Below are 25,301 nucleotides of genomic sequence, written 5' to 3' on the forward strand. Positions count from 1 at the left end.
AAAGGTCTATATATTACTGCATTCAGGGATAATGTACTTTATGTAAATGTAAATTATATCAGTTGCATGGGCTTTTGACATAACTTCAGGTTTAGTTAACTTTTGCTCTTGTTGTAAGGTATGCCACAAGATGTTTCTTATGATTTAGTGTAAAATTGCACAAATAAAAAAATTCTAATTAAAGCAGCTACCCTTACACATTATCATATAATGAGCAGATAAATGCATAATTTAACTATCTTTCATTTTACTGGGCACCCTCTGGACCCCCTTCAAGGAGCCCTGGTGGTCCGCAGACTCCACTTTGAGAACGGCTGCACATTATATCCTGAAATAACCCCTGACATCTAAAGCTGTTAGTTTTTTCTTACTTTTTGGTGTGTAATACAGCATAAGACAAGAGTGAGTTGTATTAGGACATACTGCGTTGGGTAAGTGTCAGTTATTGAAGGCAATAATGTATTATACACAAAAAACATAACCTGAGATGTCAAAGGAAATGAGAATAAATGGAGTTGTCAACTGATGTTACTGAATTATTTCAACAGAAAATTAAGCAATTCATCACAGTCACAGTGACGGACGCCTCCTTCCACTCGCTGCTTTACCAAGAAAATGATTGTGAGGCTCAGAAATTATTACAAGTGTATGTTACATGTATGTTCAACCTTGGTAAGAATTTAAGCATAGATCACATGCAGTTCCTATGATTTTTTTTTTTTTTTTTGGGGGTGTACATTCTTTTTGCAGCCGGTGAGTTTTATTGAAATGTGATTATGCATTATTAAAAGTCTTGGAGCTGAATGTTGAGTCTTTTTTTAATCATTCCACAGGCCCTCCCCTGGCTAAGCCTTGTGGTGGGTTTCCACTGAGTCTGTTCTTCACAGTCACATGGGGTGCATATTGTCCCGAGTGGCGGGCTGTAAGGAGTGGTCCAGGGCGGCAGCGGGGTCGCCCTGGGTGACAGCGAGGGTGGCCTGCTCTGGCAGTAGGCTGGGGTCTGTCAGGATGGCCGTAGTGGTGCTCAGGAGACGGAGTGAACTCAGAACCACTGAGGGGAGACACAAATGACAGATTACAGCTAATGTAAAAGGACATAATGGGATATACATTTTGTGCTTTAGGTCAGTTGCGCTGGACTCACTGGGTCTTAGGGAGGGCAGGGAGCAGTGTTGGTCCAGCCAGGACAGAGTGGATCTACACAGGTCCTCTACGCTGGCAGTGGACACCATTCCATTATAGGACTCGAAGAGTGGCTCGATGATGATACTGAACTGACACTGAGTTGAGGAAGGAAATCTGGCTCATTCAAATGTGACACGTGAGTTTGTGAATTTTCATCAAAAAGTGTTTAAAGGACTTAAAGGAGAAGGTTATTCTGTATCTTTTACTCTCTTTAATGCATTAGTATGTCTTTCAATACTTTCTGACTGCCCTACCCCGTCTGTGGAACGCAGCCCAATGCTCGTTTTTTCCTACTTAAGATGTAAATCTTTAAAATTGGTCATAATAATAACATTGTTTCATTTTTTAAAAGGTGAAGTTTTCCGAAAAGAGCTGAGCACTGTAGATTTTAGCAAACAAACAGGAGTAAATAGTGCATTTGTTGGGAATTATTTTTGGCTGCAGATTAATACACATTAGGTGCACCAGTGAATATTTACAGCAGCAAGATGGTGTATGTGGAATCACTGATGTGTTTTTGGCAAAGAGGAATCAGGCTTTAGCTACACAATACCTGTTGTAGGATCTGTTTATTGTTGGTTTTGGTCTTTTCATGGGATTTGTTCACAATAGTTTCAGTCATAACGCTGCATATGAGTGGTTTTGGAAGCAGCAGTCAGCAAAAAACTGAATGTGTCAGTTTTTTGGTTGGTGAATAGCACTGGAGAACATAGGAAATGCTGCTATCTTGACTATGCAAAGAGAAAATATCCTCTTGGAAAACAGTTTGTTTTTAATTTAGAATATCATCAGTTAGATAAATGCACAATCTCTCGAAGGACCGTAGAAAACACTTTAATGTTCGAGTGAAGAAAAGGCCCGAAGTGTTTTAATACAACACACAAAGATGATAAAATCAAGATCTAAGCTTCCTATCTTGCCTGCAAGCTAAAGGCAGCAGTGACGGATTAGGTGACCATTAAGGAAAGAATTATGGATAAAATTTGCATAATATTTTTTTAATGCAACTGGCATTTGCAACACACAAGCATTTATTTTATCTGCTTGATTACACTGAAACGATGAATAATGTGCTTAGTATAAACTGAAACTGGCTTCTTGTACTTAAATCCACACAAAGTCCAGTTTGATTATAATTCTTGTTAAATATTTATGCAGAGTTCTGTAATATAACAATACCAAGACCTACTCTGAGTTTACCGGCAGGATGTAGCGACAGGATTTTTTTGGTTTTGTTTAATGATGTGATGTTTTAACTTAATCTACAATCAAAACAAGGATACGATCCAGAACTTCCAGTTTTGTAGAGTCTGTGCCTGGACGTACTCTCTGAACTTCTGCCTCATGTGGTCGAAACGCTGTCGTGTGATGGGCACACCGGTGGCTGGTAGCTGCTGCTGGCACGCGCTGCGAAAAGAAACATAACGAGTCGACAACTGTAACAGATCCCGATCAGCGTGCATATTATTACAATGGATTAGTAGATAAACAGTATAGTATCGTAACATACTGTAACTGTGTGTGGATGGTTACCAGACCTCTGCTACTTTTTAAAAAACTGTCCATTTTGAGTTCAATAATGTTATAGGATTACACATTCTGGTATTAAATAAAATCTTAATATCACCCTGATAGAATGTGAAACCAACATATCCATCCAATCTTTGTGGACATACATACACTCCCATCCATGCACACACACACACACACACAGCATGCACAGGTCAAGCCTAGCTAAAGGTCTCACTTGATGGCAGAGTTCAGGAGCTGGATCTCCTCTCTGAGTCTCTGAGCCTCTTCGTGCAGCTGAGCTCTCTCCTGCTGCATCTTACTGATGTACTCTCCGGTCTTCTGCAGAGTGGTGGCTTTGCTGATCTGTGCCAGCAGACAGAGGGATTACTACATGTAAGCCATACGCCGCAAATACTCACAAATATTCAGCATTACTGTGGTTAACATTCATAATGATGTTTCCTCGGCTGCATTTACATGTCACATAGTGTTTCAGATACACTGTGCATCTACTGAATTGCTTTTTGGTGATGTCTTCCGCCTTCACCTTTCAGTACATCAGTTTTTAATGCAGCTGCACATCCTTTCACACTACAGTACCTTTATGCTTGGCTGAGAGCTGAGTGTTGTCACAAGGTTATGTAAAGTGTCAAATCCCAGTTTGATGTTGAAACGCCTCTTCTGCTCAGCTGAGATATGAGTTATCCTCCTGGTCTCTGTTTGCTGCAGAGAGCTCAACTTAGAAATACGCACATCACACTGAGATTCAACCGCTAAGTCAACAATCAATATATGTAAATTAAATGAGACAGTGTGTCCTACCTTACTCGATTCTATCTTTCCATGTCCTGAAAACCCTGAGTGTGGGGACTCGGGGTTGGAGGCTTTGTCTAAAGCGTTTGGTGGCGATGTTTGGCCTGGATGTTGTGGGAAATTGACTAAAAGAAAGAAAGATAACTATATATGATTATATATGCAGGGAAATTAAATGACCTCTACATTGACACAAAGTTTAAATCCTTCATGTACTCTTAAAACACCTCAGAATCTCTGCATATTCAATAGCTGCTGGCACATAAAAAGTAGAAACTAAAAAGATCTACGTGTTGCTGGAAGATGCTAACATTTTAGCATAAGCACTATGCTTTGTGATAAAAGACAAAGAGCATTGTCTAAATGAATAAAAGTGGCCTTTTAATAATTTAAACTTGTGGTTTTCTATTTATGTTTTGGGCTGCAGATTCATAAACTTTACAAAGGATTCATCATTAACTGCAGAGTTCATGTAGCCAGACTTACTTTTAGAATCATTTGGGGTATAAAAAGCACACATATTCATCTGTTACACATTAATCTTTTGCAACTGGATATTCTTTTATTGAAAAGCACCTTCACTTATGATGTTGTTGCATTACACAAGCATATTTTACCATTGTCCTGCACGATGCTGTCAGGCCGAGCTGCCTGTCATTTATCGGTTACAAAAACCCAACATGGAGTAGTATGCTTAAGTGAGCATTGAACACTGGAGACAACAGTCTACCAGGGATCATTCACATGGATCAGCTTATCATGTCACTGTTCCTTAAATATTATACAGTGTACTCCTTGATTAAAAGAAGACTTGATCCATGTATTTTGGAATTGTTTCACTGGAGCAAAATGAGCATACCGGTTAAGCTGTTCCTATCTGTGCCATAGAGCTGGACAGGTGATAGTTTCTCCGTCTTGGGAATGAGGAGGGTTGTGCCAGGGTGCGCTGAGCCATGGGTGAGCAGGGCAGACACCGCCGAGCCTCTGGAGTTGTTAGCATGGGGTCCGCTGTGACCCAGGGTGGCACTCTGGCTGTGCAGTGGTGTCAACACTGGGATCCCTGCAGGCCAGACAGCTCCATGCTGCAGCTGGGATGAAGCTCCTCCAACACAAGTGCTGCTGCTTGACTGCTGAAAAACACACAACCTCTACTTAGATGTGTCATGACCCCCAGACGCTGTTAGACAAGTTAGTCAGCATTAAGCTTTCTGGTGTAAGAAGCTTATGTTTATGTAACGCTTTCACTTGAAAAATCATTAAGTTTGATAGTAGTTTTTCACAGAAAACTTCAGATAGGGTTCCACTAGACACTTTTATCAATGCAGCAACCCCGAGAGCCAACTTATATTTACGTTAGTTGAACAGCGGAGGCCATTAGAGTACAAAGAATCCACCGATTAGCTACAAGTATCAAACTTTTCATGATAATCTTTGACAGTTTAGCTAATGGAAGGTAATTTCTTGTTCATACAGAAAACCAATAAAATACTTATTTATGGCAAGAGTTGGATAACAATAACAGGTAGAAATGGTAGAAAAATGTAGCTACAAGTGAAGAGGAGAAGAGAATCTAATGACTCTGCATTTCAACAGCCAAAAAAAAGAAAATGTTACATTTCACTCTGTACAAATGTGAAACTGGCTTGATGCAACTTTTAGTTACTCAATTATTTGTTGTAGAGATGCTGTGACAGGCTAGTTATCAACACTGCTGTTGTGAAACTGAAGAACAGGCTCACCAATGTGCTGGGAGATGATGACCTCTGACCTTTGGCTGCTACAAGAGAACTATCAAATCCAAGCGATGGCTTCCCTAAAAGCACAAAAACAAATTTTGCAATTTCTTTTAGATTAATAACTATCAAAGATAGAACTAAGGAGAGAATTGACTCACGTTGGTGGGCGCCTGAGGAGAGCAGTTTAGCCAGGCAGCTAGTGGGTGTAGGTGCAGTGGACGGGGCGCCAGACGGAGCCACAGAGGGACCAGCTGTCCTCACTCCTCCTGTCTTTTGCTTGTGCTTCCCTCTGACCCCTGTGGCGGACACCTGCTCTGGGACTGAGAAGCAGTGGGCCGCTGTGACAGAGGGCAGCGCTGCGTGGACCGGGTCAGACACTACAGCCGGGTAACTGAGAGAGTGGCAGGGAGTCTGAGGGTACGCGTCTCCTGTGTGAGGGTAACCATGAACCTGATGCACAGAGCCCTGGGCCCCCGTGGTGGAGGCGGTGTGAGTGATGACAGAAGAGGTCACGCTGGTGGTTGTGTGGTAACCAAACTTGTGGCACGGCAGTGGGTACAAAAAGGGAATACTTGCAGAGGCTGGCTGCTCGATGCTGGTGGTGAACGCTATAGAAACAGGTGGATCAGGGAACGACTGATGTCCATATGGCATGTTCCCTGATATAATGCTGGATGTGGGGTATTCACCGCAATCCTGGCCTGGCCTGCTCTGGTCTGGCTGGGTATTGGATGAGGATGGCTGAGACAAATTGTCAGACGACAAATTGGGCTGCAAAAGAAAGTTCAGTCTATTTTATTGACTGTAAAGTACTATGAGTTGCTACTGAAAATACCCAGAATACAGTACTTCTGTAGTAATACGTCTTACAAGCAGGTGGAGCTCTTAACATCAGCAGTACCTGAGTCAGCTGGGTGTCAATAAGTAGCTGAGGAGTTGTTACGACAGGGGAGGTAACTGGAGCAAACGCTACGCTGGATGAGCTCTCAAAATAGCCACAGTCAGCAAAACCAGTCTGCTCAGTGGGCTGGCCCCGGTAGTTCATAAAGATATCTGTGAAAATCACACACACACACAAACACTGTCAGTCATATAAACACTTTGAACACTGATACTATTGAAAGATAGATTGTTTTGGAAAAGAGATGAAAGAGATTCCATATTCAAAACTGCAAAATCTACTTCTTCCTTTCCTTTATTTAACCGGTGACAATCTGGCCAAGAAGTTGGCAAAGTTATGACATCAAACACAATACAAACAACATGAACAGGCGGAGAAATCATATTCTACTTAACCCAGATCATGAATACATTGCTTGTTTACAAAAGCACAAGAGAGCTCTGCTGAAATCATGTAATCTACTGTACGATCACCTCCAGAAGTACCTCACCAGACTGGAGTTTTAGTCCATACTTTGACTGCAAATATTAGATGTTAATGTCTAATGTTAATGTTATAGTTGTTTAAAGTCCCTCCTATACTAAAAAATAAATTCTCTTGGATGTTTGAGCTTCATTGTGCAGAATGATGTTTGACACTAGAAGACTGTTTTATCATACATCTGCTGGAGGAGGAAAGTTTCTCTGTGCTCACCTTCAAACAAATTTAGGACGTGTACCTACAAGCATTATTTGTGACATCACAACTAGTGTGGAGCCAATCGTGGTCCAGTATGCAACTTACATAAGTGTGATATGGAAACTTGAAACCTCCAGTGCACAAACACTGAGAATGGACTTTACAGTAGAGTAGGACACATCTTGTGTCCAGCAGTTAAACTTTTGAAATGAACAATAATATCAACATGTAATCTTAAGAGTTTCTAACAAGGTCATTTTGGGGGGTAACTAAACACACATTAAACACAAATTATAATTCCGAGAAAACTATATCTATTCGGAATTTTGATTCTAAATGAAAGAAATACAAATACGCTGAAGATGCTTCAGTATTAGTTCCAAAGGCTAATGATGGTTATCGGTATTAGATTTAATCCAAAGGTTCAGCTTTTTTGAAGAACACTTGTGACAAATGAAAGTCGAGTTTAAGATTAGTACAGTATGTATGTTAATAGTATGTCATTTTTGCTACTTCAAATAACATAACACCACCCAAAATGCTGTCATTCTTTAACAGATGTGACTGAAAGTAACCTGAAATACAAAAACTGTCAGTCTGGTCATGGCTTCATTTCAGAAACTCAAACAACAAAACACAAAAAAAGCAGAGTATCAAAGCTATTTGCTTCGTATCTGCCAGGTCACATATTTCTGGAGCCATACTGGCAACTGACAGTGGCAAGCTGCCATCTGTGATTACAAACTGTTTCTCCACATCTGATATTAATGAGCGCAAAACAATCTTCAGCTAGTTAAACAGACAAACATTCACTCACTTGCTTCAAACTCCGAGACGTTGATTCCAGCATTAAAGAACTGAGAGTCTATCATCAACCACCACACCGAACTCAGCATGACACAAGCACAAGACTAAAAACACAAGGCTAAAATCTGGCACAGCCTGAAAATACATACCAGTATGTCTTTGTTGTCATCTCAGTGGAGGAAATTACTGGCACAACATGCTGCCTCAGACAGGTGATCTGTGTTTCCATTTAGGAAGATCACAGTGGAAGACTGTGCATAAATTAAACTGCTCTGACAGACACTCACTAACTCCCTGGACCTTGTGACCAAAAGAGAGGCAGACAGCTGATCCCTCAGGACCCTGCCAGTGCTGTGAGAACAAACAGTTACACACACACACACACACACATATTACAGCATTGGGCAGCAGGTTGTCTGTGGGTTACAAAGGCTGACTTGTAGCCATAGGGCTGCTAGATTGCTTCACTGAAAGTAACACAGAGGCCAAAACAGTCTCAGCCATTGTGCCCCTGAGCAAGGGACTAAACTCCAGCCTGCTTCCTCCCTGCTGTCTGTGTTTTGCTCCAGGCTAGCTGTTTGCTCTGAAAAGGCAAGCAGCCAAAACATTCCCTTTCACACACTAAGGGATGTATCAACATGTATTAACTAAAAAAACAACTCAGTCAGTGCTCAGAGACCGAACGCTGTTGCACCAAAACATATTCAGATTCGGTCAGCATCGATTTATTTTCTTTTTCTTTCAACCTGGATTAACTGTTTCTCTAACAGTTTTGGCAGTTTACTTAGGAATTCAGCTAAAGCAGCAGGTTTGGGATGGAAGTAAAATGTGAAGCTTTCTTTAATGAAAGGTAAGTGACTTGAAATGTTTGCTCGGTTACACATTGAAAGGCCTACTGCTTCGTGTGGCTGTCCATCAAAATTGAGAACAAATGTACACTGAGAAACTGGCTCCAGTGCAACCTCAGCATCAATGTTACTCCATCACACTGGGTTCAATCATGCAATTTTACAGTATCTTCCAAATTCCTTAAAAAAAAACCCCCAAAGTATCTGGCTATGAATAAAAATGCCATGACATTCTTGACTTTAAATATTTCATGCTGGTCTTTATGCATTCCCCAGCGTACTCTGTACAAATCACTCTCTAGCCTTGCACCTTTAGCCACATGGACATGGATTTTTCTACTGTCGACTACAACTAGTGTCTGGAGTATGCCCAACAAAAGCATTCATTTGAAATTGTGTTTCTGGCCACTGGATGAATGTAAGTCCAATATTCACTATGACAACAACACTATGAGAGTGGTAAGAGTGAACCAAAACTGTTAAGTTGTGAGCTGAAAAAACAAAGTACTGAGCTGAAAGTCACAAGCTCCGTGAAGCTGACGGGAACTGAAGAGACTGATAATAATATTCTATAGGCTCATAACTACGCCTGACCTCTTTCATATAGTCATTTGATCCATTGTTAACATGTTAATGATTTGCAGGAGTCTGTCTATATCTAGTGTTAAAGCCGATACTTCAGACATACAAAGTCAACCTTCAGAATAAAGCAAATATTAAAATCCTCTCAGGTTATCATTAGAGGTCTCTTCTTCAGAACTTGGAACAAAGGTCAAGCATGTTTTTTAAGAAGGAAATTCCACCATCTCCCAGCCCATCCCTTTATTTCCCCTGGCCTCATAGGTGGTGCCAGAGCCAGGGATAGTGGTTAAATACAGTATCAGTCAAACGTTTACATCCTCTTCCACTTCCCCATTCTCTGGCTCAACCCTGTCTTTGACCACTGTTTAGCCTTTCGGGGCCAAATTATATATGCAGACACAGCACAAAGGAGTGTCACTCAAGAGCAGAATTTTTGACTCCGGCATTAAGAAAAATAATAAACACATAAAAAATACAACATAAAAGAATCTCTGCATTAAGTCATTTAATCTCAAAATCAGTTTCATGATCTAAAAACTTAATACCAGACTAGATTATTTTTATTTTGGCTTTTTGCAGTGTGTCTCAATGGGAAAATATATATCAGAGAAGGTGTCTACAATTATGTTCTATTGAGAATGGAGACACTAAACTCCCAAACTGAAAATCTGACATGATTTTAAACCTGTGATACCTCTTCTCATGAATCTGTCAGTTGAGGCTTTTTCTGTCAGCTTTCAAATATATTTTTCTTCACTGAATCAAGCACACACATACCACACTGTCACTGAATAATTAACTACGTTGAAGACGAGCAGTTGAAACTGGATTGATACTGCAAGGAAGCAAAATCAATGGAGGATATTGATCTTCTGCCATTCTATGACAACATGAAGATCCCACTAGCACACAAAACAGACAGACAGACAGGCGGGTAGGCAGTACCTGGTATATCCATGAAATCATCCAGGTTGGGCTGCAGAGGAGTCAGGCCTGGCTGGATCATATCAGCATTGCTAGTGTACGCTGACGATGAAAAGAACATAACATCAGACATGAGAGAGACAGAAATGTGGGAGTGCATCTGTCAATGTGTCATCTTTCTTCATAGGAAGTTTCCTTATTTGTTGGGCGGGTTGTTTTTGCTTCTCAGCCCTTGTGACCATCTACTGCTTTATGTGGCAAAACTGTGGCAGTGGGTCAAAACATTAAAGCCCCTAAAAACTTTCAAATGTTTCAAATGATATTAAAGGAACATTTAGACATTTTAGGTAATACACTTATTAGATTTTTTGCTGAGAGGTAGCTGAGAAGATAGATATCACTCTCATATCTGTCCCTTCAATATGAGGCTACAGCCAGCAGCAGCTGGTTAGCATAGCTTAGCATAAGTCACCGCAAGACTCCAGGAAGTAACTGCAACCGGCAAAGAAACGTTACCCCTGTAAATCCCTGAACTGATGTTTTTATACAGTTTTTGTACTGATTAAACAAACGAGATACAACGTGTTGAGTCTTACTATCAAACAGAACGAGGCTAGCCTTTTCCAAATTTAAGCTAAGCTAAACTAACCGGCTGCCAGCCTTTTATTGAATAGACATAAATGAGAGTGGTTTCAATTATCTATTCTAACTCTCTGCAAGAGAGCCAATAAGTGCATTTCCCAAAATATCGAACTATCCCTTCAAATATTCATGACTAAATAAGCAACAACAAAATTTATGGCTCGGGACAAAACATTATTAGGTATTATTTATTTAGTTTGACAGTCAAAACCTCAACTTATCTGCTTCATCAGAACTATATGGGTGCAGTTTGGTCAGATTTGATTGACAGTGGCCTATAAGCAACAATCCAACTTTCATCGAATTTGATATAAAATGTTGCTCAATCATGCTTGGATTATGGAAGTACGTAACATCACGTTTTTCCAACCGAATCCCCACTCACTTCAAACCAGAAAAAACAAATATTCTGTGTTCATGTAGGACCCCATCATTCACAGAGACACTGATTCAGAAAATTGGTTTTCAGGGGTTTTAAAATGTTACATATGACAGATTTCCAAAGTCCGGATTCTTACAATTCACTTTGTTATGGCAGATATTCTTATACGATAGATTATATCTGTCCTTAAGTCCTATCCTCTTGGCTACTGTTTATGACAGAGATGGTAGCTAGCAATAGGAGTTTTGACAATTATTTGATGAAAATGAAAATAAAGTAGCCCAGGGAATTTTTCAGCCAAAAGATGAATCCAAATGGTGAAGATACAATAGAAATGAAGACATACAATGTTGTCATGCAGTCCTCAGGCCATCAGTTATCATCCTTATTATTAAGCATTTTTAATAATTCGATGTTGGATTTGTGACTGGTTTGAGACCAGTACAAAGTCACACTCAAATAAGTCTCAAAGTCATTCTAAGCATTCAGAGGACAGATTACTCACTGTTGTGGCTGTCACTGGCCCAGGGGCATGGCTTTTGTGTCATGGTGAACAGGGTGTCAGAGATGTCAGACAGAAGGCAGTCCAGGTCAAACATGTGGGCTTCAACCGGCGCAGCCTCAGGCTCCTGATACATCTGATTGGTCCATTTCTCCAGCTTGGCCTGGCAGATTTGACCCTGGAGCACATCAGCCAGATATTAAATCACCTAAAGGACCAACTTCTATGAAGTGACACATCAAGTCAATCCCTGATCTATCCATTAGAGGGCCCTCTGCAAAAAGAACTGAAAAGGCCCAAAGTGACGCATGGATGGCATTTGGTTCTCCCCATCTGTATACGTCCAGCTTTAAGTGTGCTATGGAGGTGAAAAGGTAGTGGCTCCTAAAAAACTGTTATATTTGTTGCACTAAGAAATGCATGTAAAACACCAAAGAGCTAAATAATATAAGATACCGTTTTTTCAACAACTGTAAAATGAGTGGATCCAGTTATGCTTTTAAATATGACAATGTCAACTCACTAAAAAACAAATATCAAAGCTGCATGAAAACATTTTACATCCACACACAAAATAAATATTGCATCTAGCCAGCCAGAGACATGTCATGTCAAATTGTTCCCAGTGCCTGTTCTCTTCTCAAATCCCAATAAAGAACTCACAGGAAATGAAGCTCCAGTCTTGGTCTCTTCCTTGTGTCTGAGATGCTTTGCTTCAGCCTGATCTTCTTGTCTTTACCCTCCACCTCTAAGTCTGAGGCCACATTTATAGGGAAGCCCAGATTGGACCAGGAACTGTTTTGATTACGTCTAAGCACACGACATCCCCTCTTATAATTTATTTATTTACCTCTCGATTTGTTTTCTTTGAGAGAGAATATAAGTGTGTACAAGTACAAATGAGGTAAGATTGGTGTGTGCATACGTGCGTGTGTGTGTGTGTGTGTGTGTGCAGTGCATGATGAAAAAGCAGTTTTGACATATTGTTCAAAAACACTAGCCCCTTACAAGTTATCATTATGGCAGCTTTGTTCATTTCTTTATTTTGATGTCTCACCATCAGTAAAGCAGCAGCCTTTTGTCCCTGACCTAATTCTGGCAGTCACATTCACGTGCGGACCTGAGGCCCCAATCAACACAACCTGCTGTTGCCTTGGTGAAGAAAGAAACATACATGCATATGAGCACCTTGCAATTTGTCACTTCCGATGGGCATTATTTACAATTTTTGAGCGGTTTCCTGCAACAAGGTGGTACATTACATTACTTTAGTTTAATGTGAAATAAGCAGTGATAAAGTGAGATGAGATGAAAAGAAAAGAAATAAAATATGCAGAGATTAGTCAGGAGAGATACGATGAACAGAGATGAAAGATTAGATGAAATTAAATAACATTGGTGGCAGAGATGAGATTTCAACGCCAACAGCTTCTTGCTCTTGAGCCACACCATTACTTTGCACATTGACTGTACACACACATGTAAAAAGAGTCTACAGCCATGCTAGCGGCTGTGTGAGGCTGTACTTAGGCACAGCAGTGCTTTAAGGTAAATGCTCAGAATGCTAACATGCTCACATTGACAATGCTAACATGCTGATACTTAGCAGGTTAAGTTAAACATCTTCACCACCTTATTTTAGCCTATTAGCATGCTGACATTTGCTAATAAGCACAAAGTGCAGCTGAGGCTGATGGGAATGTCCTTAATTTTGCAGGTCATAAAACAAAGTATCAGACATATTAAAATCTGATAACAGCACTAGATGAAAAGTCAGGGAACCATCAAATTCTTTGGAATTCATCCTCTTGTGACATTGATTATGTGTAGCAAATTTCACAGCAATCCATCAAATAGTTGTCAAGATATTTCACAGTCAGGAGATCACCAAAGTCAGTAGGATTCCTCCTCTGGGGAGCATGACTGCCTGTACAAAATTTCATGGCGATACATCCGATAGTTTTTTAGATATTTCAGTTTGGACCAAAGTGGTGGACCAACAGACTGACATTGGAATCCATAAAGCCACACCTCTAAAGATCAATGGTAATATTCCATAATTATCCATGTACAGACTTCTCATTAGTTGCACAGTCAACTCCCCCTCATGAAGCAGTGAGTTTCCCTGCTACTGCTTTTGTTTATGACATGATTCTGTAGTCTGGTAGAACTTTGTCTCACTCTCAAACTGACAGTATAGAATTTAGTTTGAATCTGTAATAAATTTGCTCACAGAATGCTTCTAAAATATGATGCCTGGTGAAAGTTGATAAAGCTACTTTACCCATGCAAATCACAATGTTAAAGATTTTATGAGAATGGGGCTGTGGCTAAAATTATAGAGCCAATTAAATTTTAGATTGATGATAGATAGGGCTTTGAGAGCTGTAAACTGTCATTAAGTAGTGTGAAAGAAGTGTTCTTTCCCAGGCATTGGAAATAAACCGTTAGGAGAAAAGCAAGATAACACAGAGCATAAAAACCTTAGAGATCTTTGACCTGTCAAGTACTTGCTGATATGTACCCTTTCAAGTGCCGTGCAATGCATATCGTTTGATTTACAGACTGACAGATTATCTTAGTTTGCAGCGGTCTTAATTTTGATCTCAGGTAAAGTCTGAGGTCAAAATGATTGAATTAAACAGCACAGTAAATGATGCTGGCGACGGTGAAAGAGGGAGTAGTGGGATGGCACAGTCACACGGTGGGCTGTGACTTGAGAGGGCACATGTCACATTCTCATGTGAATACTATTATGAATGAGGTGCTTCCCCAGGGTCCCTCCCTCTCCTTTCTCCCACCACCTTTGTTGATTTCTGCTACTATGACGTCACTGTCGTACTCGCTGCCCCTCTGCTGCTCAACTTTCACAAAGCGCTGCTGGAAGTAGGTCAGATTTGATTAAATGACATTAAATTCTGCAGCTATTTCCCTTGAATAAAGATAAAGCCTGAGGAGCTGTTAGAGGTATTGTTGCTGCTGGCAAACAATATGTGTCAATTGCCTACAAATGTCAGGGCCATGACGCAAGTTGTTTTGCACGTTTCTGTTTCTTTCTCTTTTTTTTCACTCTCTCTTTTCCTCTCTGGTTAACCAAGGGAGGCTACATCCACATGCTAAAAATAGCCGCTTGGACAACTTTGATGATCATATGGTCAGCTGCAACTGCATTCAAAAGTAAACAGTGCTAGCAGGTCACCAACACACACACACACACACACTGAAGCCTGGGTCAGTCGGCCAACTTCAGCCCTCAAGGGTCAAAATCAATGTTTATGTGTTTCCAAAACCTATAGAAAGACAGACGATAGAGTACAACTAACACAGGACTTGAATCTTTTGGTCATACCTCTTGTAGCATTGATAAAATATCATCCTTCTTTTTCTGAAGCTGCAAAGGGAAAGAAGAGAAGAAGAAGTGTAGAGTTCGAATTAGAAATAAAAAAATATATATACAGGAGATGAAATGTGTGTGAGTGCTCACCCTCTTCTTATAATAGATCCTCCACTTGTGATACTCCTTGATCACCACCTCGATCCTTCGCTTCCAGTAGCTGCCCTCTAATACAATAGCCTGTTGACATGAAGCAGAAATACCAAGCATGAGACTTAAAAGTAGTGAGTAAATCATACACATGTTCAACCTCATCAGTTTGCAGTACAACAATCAACATAAAGGATGTTTTATTAACTGTCAGGTGGAACATTATGTTGTTGAAAAAGAACCCAGCTGGTGTTTCATTAACCTGATTTGATTAAAAATACCTTCCCCTACGACACAAATCACTCACTTCAGGCTTTCGGTGTGCATCTGCCTCAGAGCCCTCCAGCGGGCTGACAAACCCGCACACTGGGTTCTTCCTCTTCTCCACATCTAAACACAACGGACACAGAGCGACAAAATCAACAGAACAAAGTGGATCTGTCTTCAATTTCTCTTTTATGTTTGGTCACTTAGGCGTCATTTTCTTAGTGGAGAGATGTTAAAGAATTGTGGACTCACACTGAATGAACCAGGCTCTCCAGATCGCGTTGTTCAGACGGATCTTATCCCTCCACAGCAGCCGCAGACCCTTAAAAGACTTCCACTTGGGAGAGACTATCTTACCACTGCAAGAAAAAAACCCAAACAAAAACAATCATAGTTTTGTGGTTGTTTTGTCAAATTCTAAGAATACATCACTTATGACAATGATTAATGTTCATATCACTTCTTTTTTTTATTATTTATTTCATAAAAATACCCAATACACCCCTAAAAACAATGAAAGCGAGGAGCAGACATGCGGAAATGACTAGATAGTCTTTAGAAGAAAAAGGACACAGTGGAAAAAAATGCCCCAGTTGGAAACCTGTCCTGATTTTGACTAACAGCGCCTAATCAGCTTATTCACCACTATGCTGCCAGGCTGTTTGCACTTTTTTCCAGTGTCCCTTGGCCTGCTGAGTGGTGAGAAAAGGCCTCCTAATGTGAGGTGCTCTGGGAGTTGCTAGGAAGCCTGGGGAATCATTTTCAACATGCTTTTAATGGAGTGACATCGCTGCATGTCACACACTCTAAAACAGCAGAGACAGCATATTACTGCAGGAAAAACCTATTAGGAAGAGAAACAATTAACTCCAGTCTGATTAATGACAAATACTGTGCAGCAGAGCAGCAGCGGTTTGCACAAATATGATAGTTAGTCCTATCTGCTGCACATAATACCGTACATACACACATCACTTTAATAAAAAACAGTCTCCAGTATTAATATGTTTTAGGTTCTTCTTCTTAGTGGTCTGTTTTACTGCTAATCATGTCTCGCTTAGGGTTTATTGTGCAACTCTCATCAAACTATAAAAAATACAAAATTGGCACACGGTGACTGATAGGAAAGAATGTCTTCTTCAGGCCAAAGGTTGATGGTAACTCATATAAACAAGCTGTTGAAGCAGCGCTCAAGTTGGCTACACTGTATAATAAGGGTACAAAACATATACATAACTAATGCATGAGCTGTGATGATTTAATGAATGCAGGATGTATCATGAACTCCTGTTGCTCACCATTAACAAATGATCAAGTCACTATGACAGTATGTAATTAGTTAACACTTAAAAAATCATCAGTGTTGATTCACAGTAGCTTCGTACATTAATTGATATATCACCAAATTAGTATTCCAGTTACATAGTAAAGTGTGTTTCATAGCCATGCATCTGATCAGCCTCTGTAAAGCAGATCAGTATTCTCATAGAATAAACTGGAGAAATTATATAAAAGGTTTTTTTTAAATCAAACTGGTAGTCAGATGCAAACATCTACATGTTGCTGCATGATCCAATGGTCTTTATGCCACATTTACAAGCTAGCAACACTAGATAGATGTATTTACCTGCTCAGGCAGTATTATGCTTCATGTTTATACCCACAGTAACTGTGTTTACTGTCTTTCTAGTTTGGCGGTACATCAATTATTGTATAATAACTGTAATAACTGTAAATTAACATTCATTAATTGATGATCTACTGATAATAAATAATAATTTAATAAATAAATAATCACATGCAGTCACAGTGACTTTATCATCTGTTAATGGTGAGAAACAGGAATTCATGATACATTCTGTATTAATCCATGCATTAAATAATCATAAGTCATGCATTAGTATGTTTTACGTACCCTTATTGTAAAGTGTTACCCTGAAGCTACATCTTCTCAAGCACACAGTCTGCTATCAACTGTATCTTTAAAAAAAACACTTACTTTAACATAGCAGGGAATACAATTAAAGTGCATACTGGCATGTTAAATCTTTATAAAATAATAAATGTAAAGTTAAAGCAAAAGGCTACAATCTAACTTAAAGAACAGTAAATAAGGCAGGGGCATCTTTCCAGGGTCTTTTCTCCTTCCCTCAGTTACATTGTAATCTTTCCTGTGCTGCCAACTAGAATCAAAGTCCAGTTTTCAGTGAAGATTTTCTAAGCTGTTGTGCAAGAGACTGCAAAATCCCTCTTCCACACACCACTAGACCCTTACTATCGGTTTTAAGAGGGAAAACTCTTGAACAACATATACCTATACGTGGAGCTCTTTTTGTGCAGTGGTCTGTGGCTCTTAAAAACATATGTTAGCTACAGAAAAGGATCACTGCAGGGGGGAAAACAATCATCAGTTATAGCCTGCAGGTTCATTTTTAAATGTGCTTTTTAATTCTTAATCAAAAAACTTTCCTCTGAAAAATCACCCTGGTTTCAAAGATTTTATACAGATGCATGTATAAGCTCCAAATAATGCACAACGGTTTCTGCAGCTGAATTGAAAGAGTGAACTGAAGGGGACACAACAGAAAATAAGGTTCACACCAATTTAAAGAGGGCAGATCTGCAAATGAAAAAGCAGCTAATCTGAGTTGAGGTGGGTTCATCCTGTCCCTGACGAGTTTATAGAGACCCACCTGTAGGCCAGGGACATGCACTCAAACAGGCGGGTCAGAGTGGGGTCGATGCTCAGGCTCCCGGAGCTAAGCGGGCCGTACCGGTACGTCTGGCACCACGTCCGGTTCACCGTGTCGAAGTCGTATCTGTGAGACCCCCCGCTCTTCCTCCTGCGCGGCGCGGTGTCGCTGTGGGGCGACGACACCATGAAGTGTCCGCTGTGGATGACCTGCGTGCAGGGGAAAGACCCGGCGGACGGTCCGCTACCAGTCACCCGAGCAGGTTCCCCCTCAGGCTCAGACTCTGAGTCTGAGGAGCCCTGGAGCTCGCTCTGTCCGGCTGAACCAACTTTCCCTTTGCCCTCCATACTGCGTTTTCATTCAGTGTTGACTATCCGCCAAACTGTGAACTTTCTCCTCAGCTGACGCCCCCTCCTCCTCTGTCTTCAATGAGTTTAATATTTCTTCAAAGAGCAGCCGCTTGGTGAAGCCAGTGAGGCCCCTCATCTGTCAGCTGAGACTCCGTCTCCCTCTGCAGCTCTGGATACAATATGTGTGCACTGTTGTGCAAGAGCACACTATCATTATGTCAACTCCCTATGGTGGTAAAGTCCTTAAGAGAAACCGATGAGGGCGGTAATAATTAATAGACCAATCGCAAAAGAAAATAATAATGATAATTATGTTAATTTTAATAATGGCATTATTATTGGGACTTATTGTTTTTATTCTGACCGTTTCATAGTTCAGGTCGGCCTATTTGAATTTTTAATAATGGAATATATTGATATCGTACAGTAATTGCACAGTAGGTTATTGGCTAGGACAGGCTTCAGTTTTTAATTTCAAGGAGCCAGAGGTAGAAAGTATTGAAGTACTGTACTTAAGCTACAACTACTACTATTACTACTTCCCTTGAGTATTTCTGTATTTCTGCGTGCTACTTTATAGTCTCTACTACATTTCAGAGATTTAAATTAATTTATATATGATCAGTTCATAAAATGATACATTGTTATATGTTAAACTGGCTCACCAGTATGTAATTTTGTAATTATTAGCTCCAGCTTGACTATATTAAAATGCTGCAGTGTTTACACATTAATGCATTAGTAATAATGTTTCCATAATAAAAATATATATAAATAAAAGTTTTTATAATTTGTTTAGATTTTACAACACTGAATGATTGGGCGTTTATTTTGTCACTGATCATCAGAAAAGTCAAATAAGTGAAAAAAAAGATCAAAGAATACATTTGCATAAGTATTCACAGCTGAATCATTTCATACTGGTGCAGTCAATTAGTTTTAGAAGTCACGTAATTAAACACACCTGTATCTGGAAGGTCCAACTTTTGTTGAGTCACTGGTGGCAAAACCTACATCATGAAGATAAAGTAACACTCTGCGACAAGGTGATTGAAAAACACAAGTCACGGAATGGATCCAAGAATTTTCAAGCTATTGAACGTCCCTTGAAATACAGTTAAATCAATCCTTAAATGTTATGGGTATGGCACAACCACAAATCTGCCTAGAGCAGACCATCCTCAAAGACTGAGTGAGTGTGCGAGGAGGAGATAAATGAGGGAGGTCACCAAGAGACCTGTAGTCTTGACTCTGAAGTAGTTCCAAGCTTCAGAGGCTCAGATTGGAGACTGTGCATGCAACAGCAGCTGCCTGGTACTTCACTATTTGCAGTTTTATGGGAGAATGGCAAAGAGAAATTCACTCTTCAAAAAAAACAAGAGAAAAACTCATGACATCTCAGCTTTAGTTTGCCCGAAGGCTTGTGGGAAACTCTGAAATAACCTGAAAATATAGCCTTTTTTGTTCACTGGATTAAACGTTACACTGCACATCATCATAAACATGAATCATGATGGTGGCAGCATCATGCTGTGAGGATGCTTCTCTGCAGCAGGCCCTGACAGGTTTGTGAGAGTGGAGGTTAAAGTGAATGCGGCAAAATCCTGGGAAAACCTGATGTGGTCTGCAAGAAACCTGCAACTTTGGAGATTTGTTTTCCAGCATGACAATCAGCCCAGACATAAAGCCAAAGCTACACTTGAAAAAAAAACGTTAATGTACTGATGTGGCCGAGTCAGAGTCCAGCTCTCAATCTAACCAAGAAAGAATTTGTGGCTAGACTTAGAAAGGCTGTTCTCTCACAATCCTCATGCAGCCTGACAGAGCTTGGAGCAAATTTGCAAACAAGAAAGGGGAAAAAATCCAGATGTGCAAAGCTGATGGGGAACTATTCCATATTTGTAATTAATTTAGCTCACTATGTAGAGATCTGTTTTTACTTTGACATTAAAAATAAAAACACATTAAATCCCCTCCGTTTCAATGACATGAAACAATAAAACATGGAGACCCAAGGGGGTGAACACTTTCTGTGCTGCTTAACAACTGAAAAACTGTGGCTTAGATGCAACACTAGAATTTATATACTGTCAAATGTCCTCAGCTCAGTCACTTTATGTACTTAGGAAGGTTAAAAGATTAATAAGTCTGTCTTTTCTGTGGTTTCAATTTTTTGAGTATTGATCTCCGCTTTTACACACTTGTACCACAAGAAACTCATCTAATACAGATGTCTGGAAAAGATATTTTCCTCAGTCACTGAACCTTTGACTGCAGAAAGATGTAACTTATCCTTTGCTTTATACTTTAAGCCACAATTAACAGAGAAAATGTTGCAAACTGAATGCTTGGAGAAGATAGTGGACTGGTACAGCACAATCTTCTTATAGTCATATAGAAATATTCTGCAGTTTTTTAAAAACTTGGTTTCCTTCAGACCTGAAACCCTGAAAACAAAGATGTTATCATTCCTCCTGTTCATACTGACCATTAGAGGATCCCTTCATAGTGCAGTTTTCCTTCTGCACAAAAATATATTTAAAAGCTTCAGTCGTAGAGATATCTTTCAACGTTCATCTTTTTAGTCCCAAAGACTTTTTGTTACTATACTTCCACTGCAGCTCAACAAGGAAACACTGTCTGAGGAAACACCAAGAGGGAATTTGATGCTAAAAAGACTGTAAATGTGTCAGATATCCACTTGATATGACTAACTCAGACTGCTGAAGCCTCATATAAGCTTCAGATCAACTTTTACATTTTTGCACAAAATGATTTTGGCTCCATCACTTACATTGAAAGCACATTTGAAGAGGATCTTTTAATAGCCAGTATGAACAGGAGGAATGAAAACAGCAAGGAAAACCTGACTTTTAAGACACACTTGAAAAATTGTGAGCCTATCCCTTAATTTCAGATTGGGAAAAACTCATTCAATGTTTTTAATCAACTGTTTTAGTAATTTGGGCTCTAAATAAATGCAATGTACTCGGCATTTTCAGACACCGTCAAAACATTAGTAACACCTGAATGTAATAAATAAAATAAGTCATCGATAAATATCAAAGAATTTTATTGGACACTGACCTTCCTTTATCTGAACATATGTTGGCGTTTGCCATTCAACATCAGACTTCATGTATTATGGTCTGACAGTCAAATCAGTATTAATTAACATGAACTCTCTTGCCAGGCTGGCTAGAAGTAAGACTCGAAGCAGGGTTATCTGTCATACATTAAAGTAAAAACTGGTTTTGTAAACCTTACTATTTTTGGAATTTCTGATTTGATTTCACACCTTAAACTCTCCCTTTATTGGTTTGAGGATAGTTGAACATTCCAAAATACTGACTGGACCATATTAAACTGTTGCAGTAAAGACGGGAACTCTAAAATTGAGAGACATCTCTTATGGTTTCTGCACACTGTCATGACCTGCATTATTTATTATTTTAAGTTACAGAAAAATATAGACATATTTCATTGAAGAGAACACACACGCAGCTTAGAATTAATGTGACGACTGCTGGCAGCACAGCTCACCGTCACAAACTAAAGCAAGTCATCATCAGTCTCTTGAGAGTGCCTAATGTTTCATTCAGTGCTGCAACATTTGCTTCAGTCTTAACTGGATCATCATACCTCCAACTTTTATCTCCTAAATATATTAGTTACATTTAACAAAGCCCTGAAGGTCTTCCAGGAACTTGATGTACTCTTGATGCTCAACAGCGGTGCTCAGCTCCATCAGTTCATCAGCAAAGGTGTTGTCAACCCCCCGGTCAGCCAGGAAGTCCATCAGGTGGTCGTACAGGGCCTGAAAAACCACACATCAATGAAGTTGTCTAGTATATTATCATGTGTAACAGCATGATTTTTAGCATCTCAAATCTTACCCAGTCGAGGGAGTCTGTGTTGAGTGTATAGCTGGTCTCCTTCCAATCTGTATCTCCCTCAGGCTGGAAACTGACTTCACGAATGGCAAAGATGTCGCTCTCTTCTCCTTCACCATGGCTTATCTAGAAAAGCGAATCCACATTTTTTATTTATCTAAAAAACTTCATTATCTGGAATCAATGGCAGAGAGGTGCTTGTGATATCTGACATGTAAATGTTCAGTATTAATCTCTGTGCTTACCTCGTCTTCAGGGAAATGGCAGTCAAACACCAGGGAATGTTTTGCTGCCTGTTTCGTTACTTCAACAACAAAGTTGGGTGTTGACACAATTTCTGGCTGTACAGAGAAGCACAGTGCACATTATTAAAATGTTGCTTAAGGATTGTGTTTATCAGTTAATTTACTGCAGCTTTCATTTTCAAAGCCAAGTGCTTTTGCTCTTATATAAGATAAAAGGTTTTTGCAGAAACTTCACTCACATCATTACAATGACAGATGTGCATACATGTTAATAGGTATGATGTGGCTCACCTCCTCCCCTGCTGGCTTCTGCTGTCCTTGTTCTGCCTCTTCCTCAAAGTTAGGAGGAATGCTGTTATTGACATTGAATGTGACAGTGACTCTGTAAAAAGAGGACAGAACATAAGCTCATTTAGAGTGCCACGTTGCCTCCAAACATTGGATAATTGTGGCACCACCAGCTGCTGCAGCCTTACTTTTCTCCAGCAACGTTCCTTGTGAGTTTAGCCTCGGTGCCATTCATCTCCAGTTCCCATCCTCCAGACATTTTAGGAAGGGTTTTGGATTTCTGGATCTTCTTCTCCTCTTTGATTTCATCAAACAGGAACTCACCAAATGCTTTGTCACCTGTATGAAAGAATATATATATATGAGAGACTATGCTGTAAATGATATCCTTCTGTAGTTTTAACTGCTCACAGAGATCTTTCGAGCAACCTCTTCTCTCTGTCCAGCTGGGATGTCTACAACAAGACTACACATTATATAACGTTTAAACTCCATAATCTTTGCATCTGTAATCTTTGATATGTCATGGCATGTTACATAAATGCAACTTACATCATTATGATTATTATGATTATGATTGTTATTATTATTATTAATAATAATAATAATAATAATAATAATAATAATAATAATACACTGCAAATACTGTTTACTCCTGTTGTACATTTCATCTCATTTTCTTCAATTTCAAATTTAAACCTGTAGCAGCTCTTCTCATTGAGAATGTATTTCACATGTGTTTTTATTGTAATTTCTTTTTTTCAATATTTACTTAATTTTGTGTATGTTTTGACTGTTATGCACCACAACACCCAGGCCAATTCCTTGTATGTGCAAACCTAGTTGACATAAACCTGATTCTAATACAAGGCTTAGTGTTCTTGGTTTGACAGTGTAGTCAGGTTTTTTTTTTTCCAACAGCACTTAATCCCCTCTAATGTAAATGCATAACCTCTAACATGAGGACTGATGTTAGCTTCTGCATCATGGGAGACTCCTCCAACATCAACTACTCCTACACTCCTCCACACACAAACACTAACACCATGATTAATTTCATTCATTCCTGACAATTGAAAAAAGAAACTCAACTACTATCAACCTGGTTTACACAGCCTCATCAGCCACTCTTAGTGACTGTGTTATTGCAACTGTTAACAAAATCTTTGGATGTTACAGATTCTCCACATAACTTGTCTTCAGTCTCACAGTGAATGACCTTCCAACCTCAACCTGGATACTGACCACGCTATTTCATCAAGCTCACGATCTGTCATTCATCTAATCTAAGACAACAAATTAGGATTCATTTAAACAACAGTTATTTACTCAATCCGTTGTGTTTTTGATTTTTTTTTCGGTGGTAACTGAACACATCGTTCAAGGTGAATTCTAGCTAACATTAACTAACACTAGCGAGAAGATGCAAACGCTTGTGTGTCGTAACTGTAAGAGCTGACTTCATTTCTGGCATATATAAAGCCTACATTACTTGTTTTAGTTAAGGCCCTTTAGAAATTAGAAAAGACACGTTTATGTGAATATCTGCCGCAAGATATCCTTTATACACATAGCTGCGGTAAAGTTACACCAGCTAAGCTAGCAGATTTAAATATGAACTTCTCAATCTTCCCTTACCTTCTGTGTGCAGTCCACCGCATCCACATGACACCGAGGGACTCAACACCTTTGAACTGAACAGTTTTGGTCTGTATCCTGACGAGGCTCCGTTGTTATTCAGCATCCAGAGAGACCGGGTGAAGGGCCGAATTGTTGCCGAACTAGGAGAGCGTAGTGTTGGGCAGCTGAGCGGCAGAGCTCGGGCTGTGGACGTGGTGGCTGTTGAGAGGCGGACAGCGGCTCCCACCGCACGGACAACTGACTTCAGCATGACAGTATAGAAATATTAAGGCGTGTAACAACACAATAAATTAATTTGACACCACACAACGACCAGCTAGCTTCCCGTTACTGTTGCTTCTCGTAGAACACGTGTGGAAGGACACATTGACCTGCCGTAACTATGACCTTTACACCGGAAGTAGTATGTTAAAACCGAAAGAAATGTAGCAAAAATGTTGCCTGTATCTTAAAAACAATTTAAAATATGATAATATCTTACATTACACGAAAAAACAACTTATAAAGTGAATTATATATTTAAAAGGTACGGCGTAATAGTATGTCATATGGTCATAACCTTACCAACAGCGCCACCTGTGGTTTGATGGAGTTTTGACCTCAGTAGTGACTGGAAGGTTAAAGTTCTTACATCTGTCTGTCTTCCTCTGAAACATCACCACTGGTCCATGACTCCTTACATGTGATAGAAAATATTAATGCAGCATCTGTCCACAAGAGACGAGAAGACATGGAAAAACCTATTTTGGGTCAGCAAGCATCATGACAACAAGAACAAGCGTTTAATCATGAATGTTGCTGCCCCATCAAACCCAAAATCCATGACATTAAATCGGTTTCTGGGCAACAGTGGACATCCTGGAGGAAGGTTGCATCCCTCAAAGTGCAGCATGTTCTAGTGCAATGAAGTGAATAAGTTGCATCATTT

General features: G+C 39.7%; 2 protein-coding genes across 6 annotated transcripts; both read right to left on the bottom strand.

The window, feature by feature from the left end:
* Positions 1-523: 523 nt before the first annotated feature.
* Positions 524-18,487, bottom strand: LOC121909621 (carbohydrate-responsive element-binding protein). Of its 5 annotated transcripts, none has more exons than XM_042430139.1 (17): positions 18,038-18,487; positions 15,516-15,622; positions 15,304-15,386; positions 14,997-15,086; positions 14,862-14,903; positions 11,516-11,690; positions 10,008-10,088; positions 6,148-6,299; positions 5,405-6,017; positions 5,250-5,323; positions 4,370-4,640; positions 3,520-3,635; positions 3,298-3,420; positions 2,933-3,060; positions 2,469-2,592; positions 1,145-1,274; positions 524-1,051 (listed from the first exon to the last, which is right to left on the bottom strand). In XM_042430139.1, exons 1-17 carry the CDS (start codon positions 18,301-18,303, stop codon positions 888-890), a joined length of 2,739 nt encoding a protein of 912 aa, XP_042286073.1. In that variant the 5' UTR covers positions 18,304-18,487; the 3' UTR covers positions 524-887. The 5 variants fall into 5 exon arrangements, with proteins under 5 accessions (XP_042286073.1, XP_042286071.1, XP_042286070.1 ...); XM_042430137.1 differs by having other exon boundaries at positions 4,370-4,637; positions 17,957-18,487; XM_042430136.1 differs by having other exon boundaries at positions 17,957-18,487.
* Positions 18,488-21,362: 2,875 nt separating this feature from the next.
* On the bottom strand, positions 21,363-24,725 carry LOC121910151 (complement component 1, q subcomponent binding protein). Its single transcript, XM_042431208.1, has 6 exons — positions 24,371-24,725; positions 22,921-23,071; positions 22,736-22,826; positions 22,445-22,540; positions 22,203-22,325; positions 21,363-22,123 (listed from the first exon to the last, which is right to left on the bottom strand). The coding sequence occupies exons 1-6, from the start codon at positions 24,621-24,623 to the stop codon at positions 21,974-21,976; spliced, it is 864 nt and encodes a 287-aa protein (XP_042287142.1). The 5' UTR covers positions 24,624-24,725; the 3' UTR covers positions 21,363-21,973.
* Between the last annotated feature and the right edge of the window lie 576 nt (positions 24,726-25,301).

Source organism: Thunnus maccoyii, chromosome 13 (genome assembly GCF_910596095.1).
Source record: "Thunnus maccoyii chromosome 13, fThuMac1.1, whole genome shotgun sequence".
NCBI lineage: Eukaryota > Metazoa > Chordata > Actinopteri > Scombriformes > Scombridae > Thunnus > Thunnus maccoyii.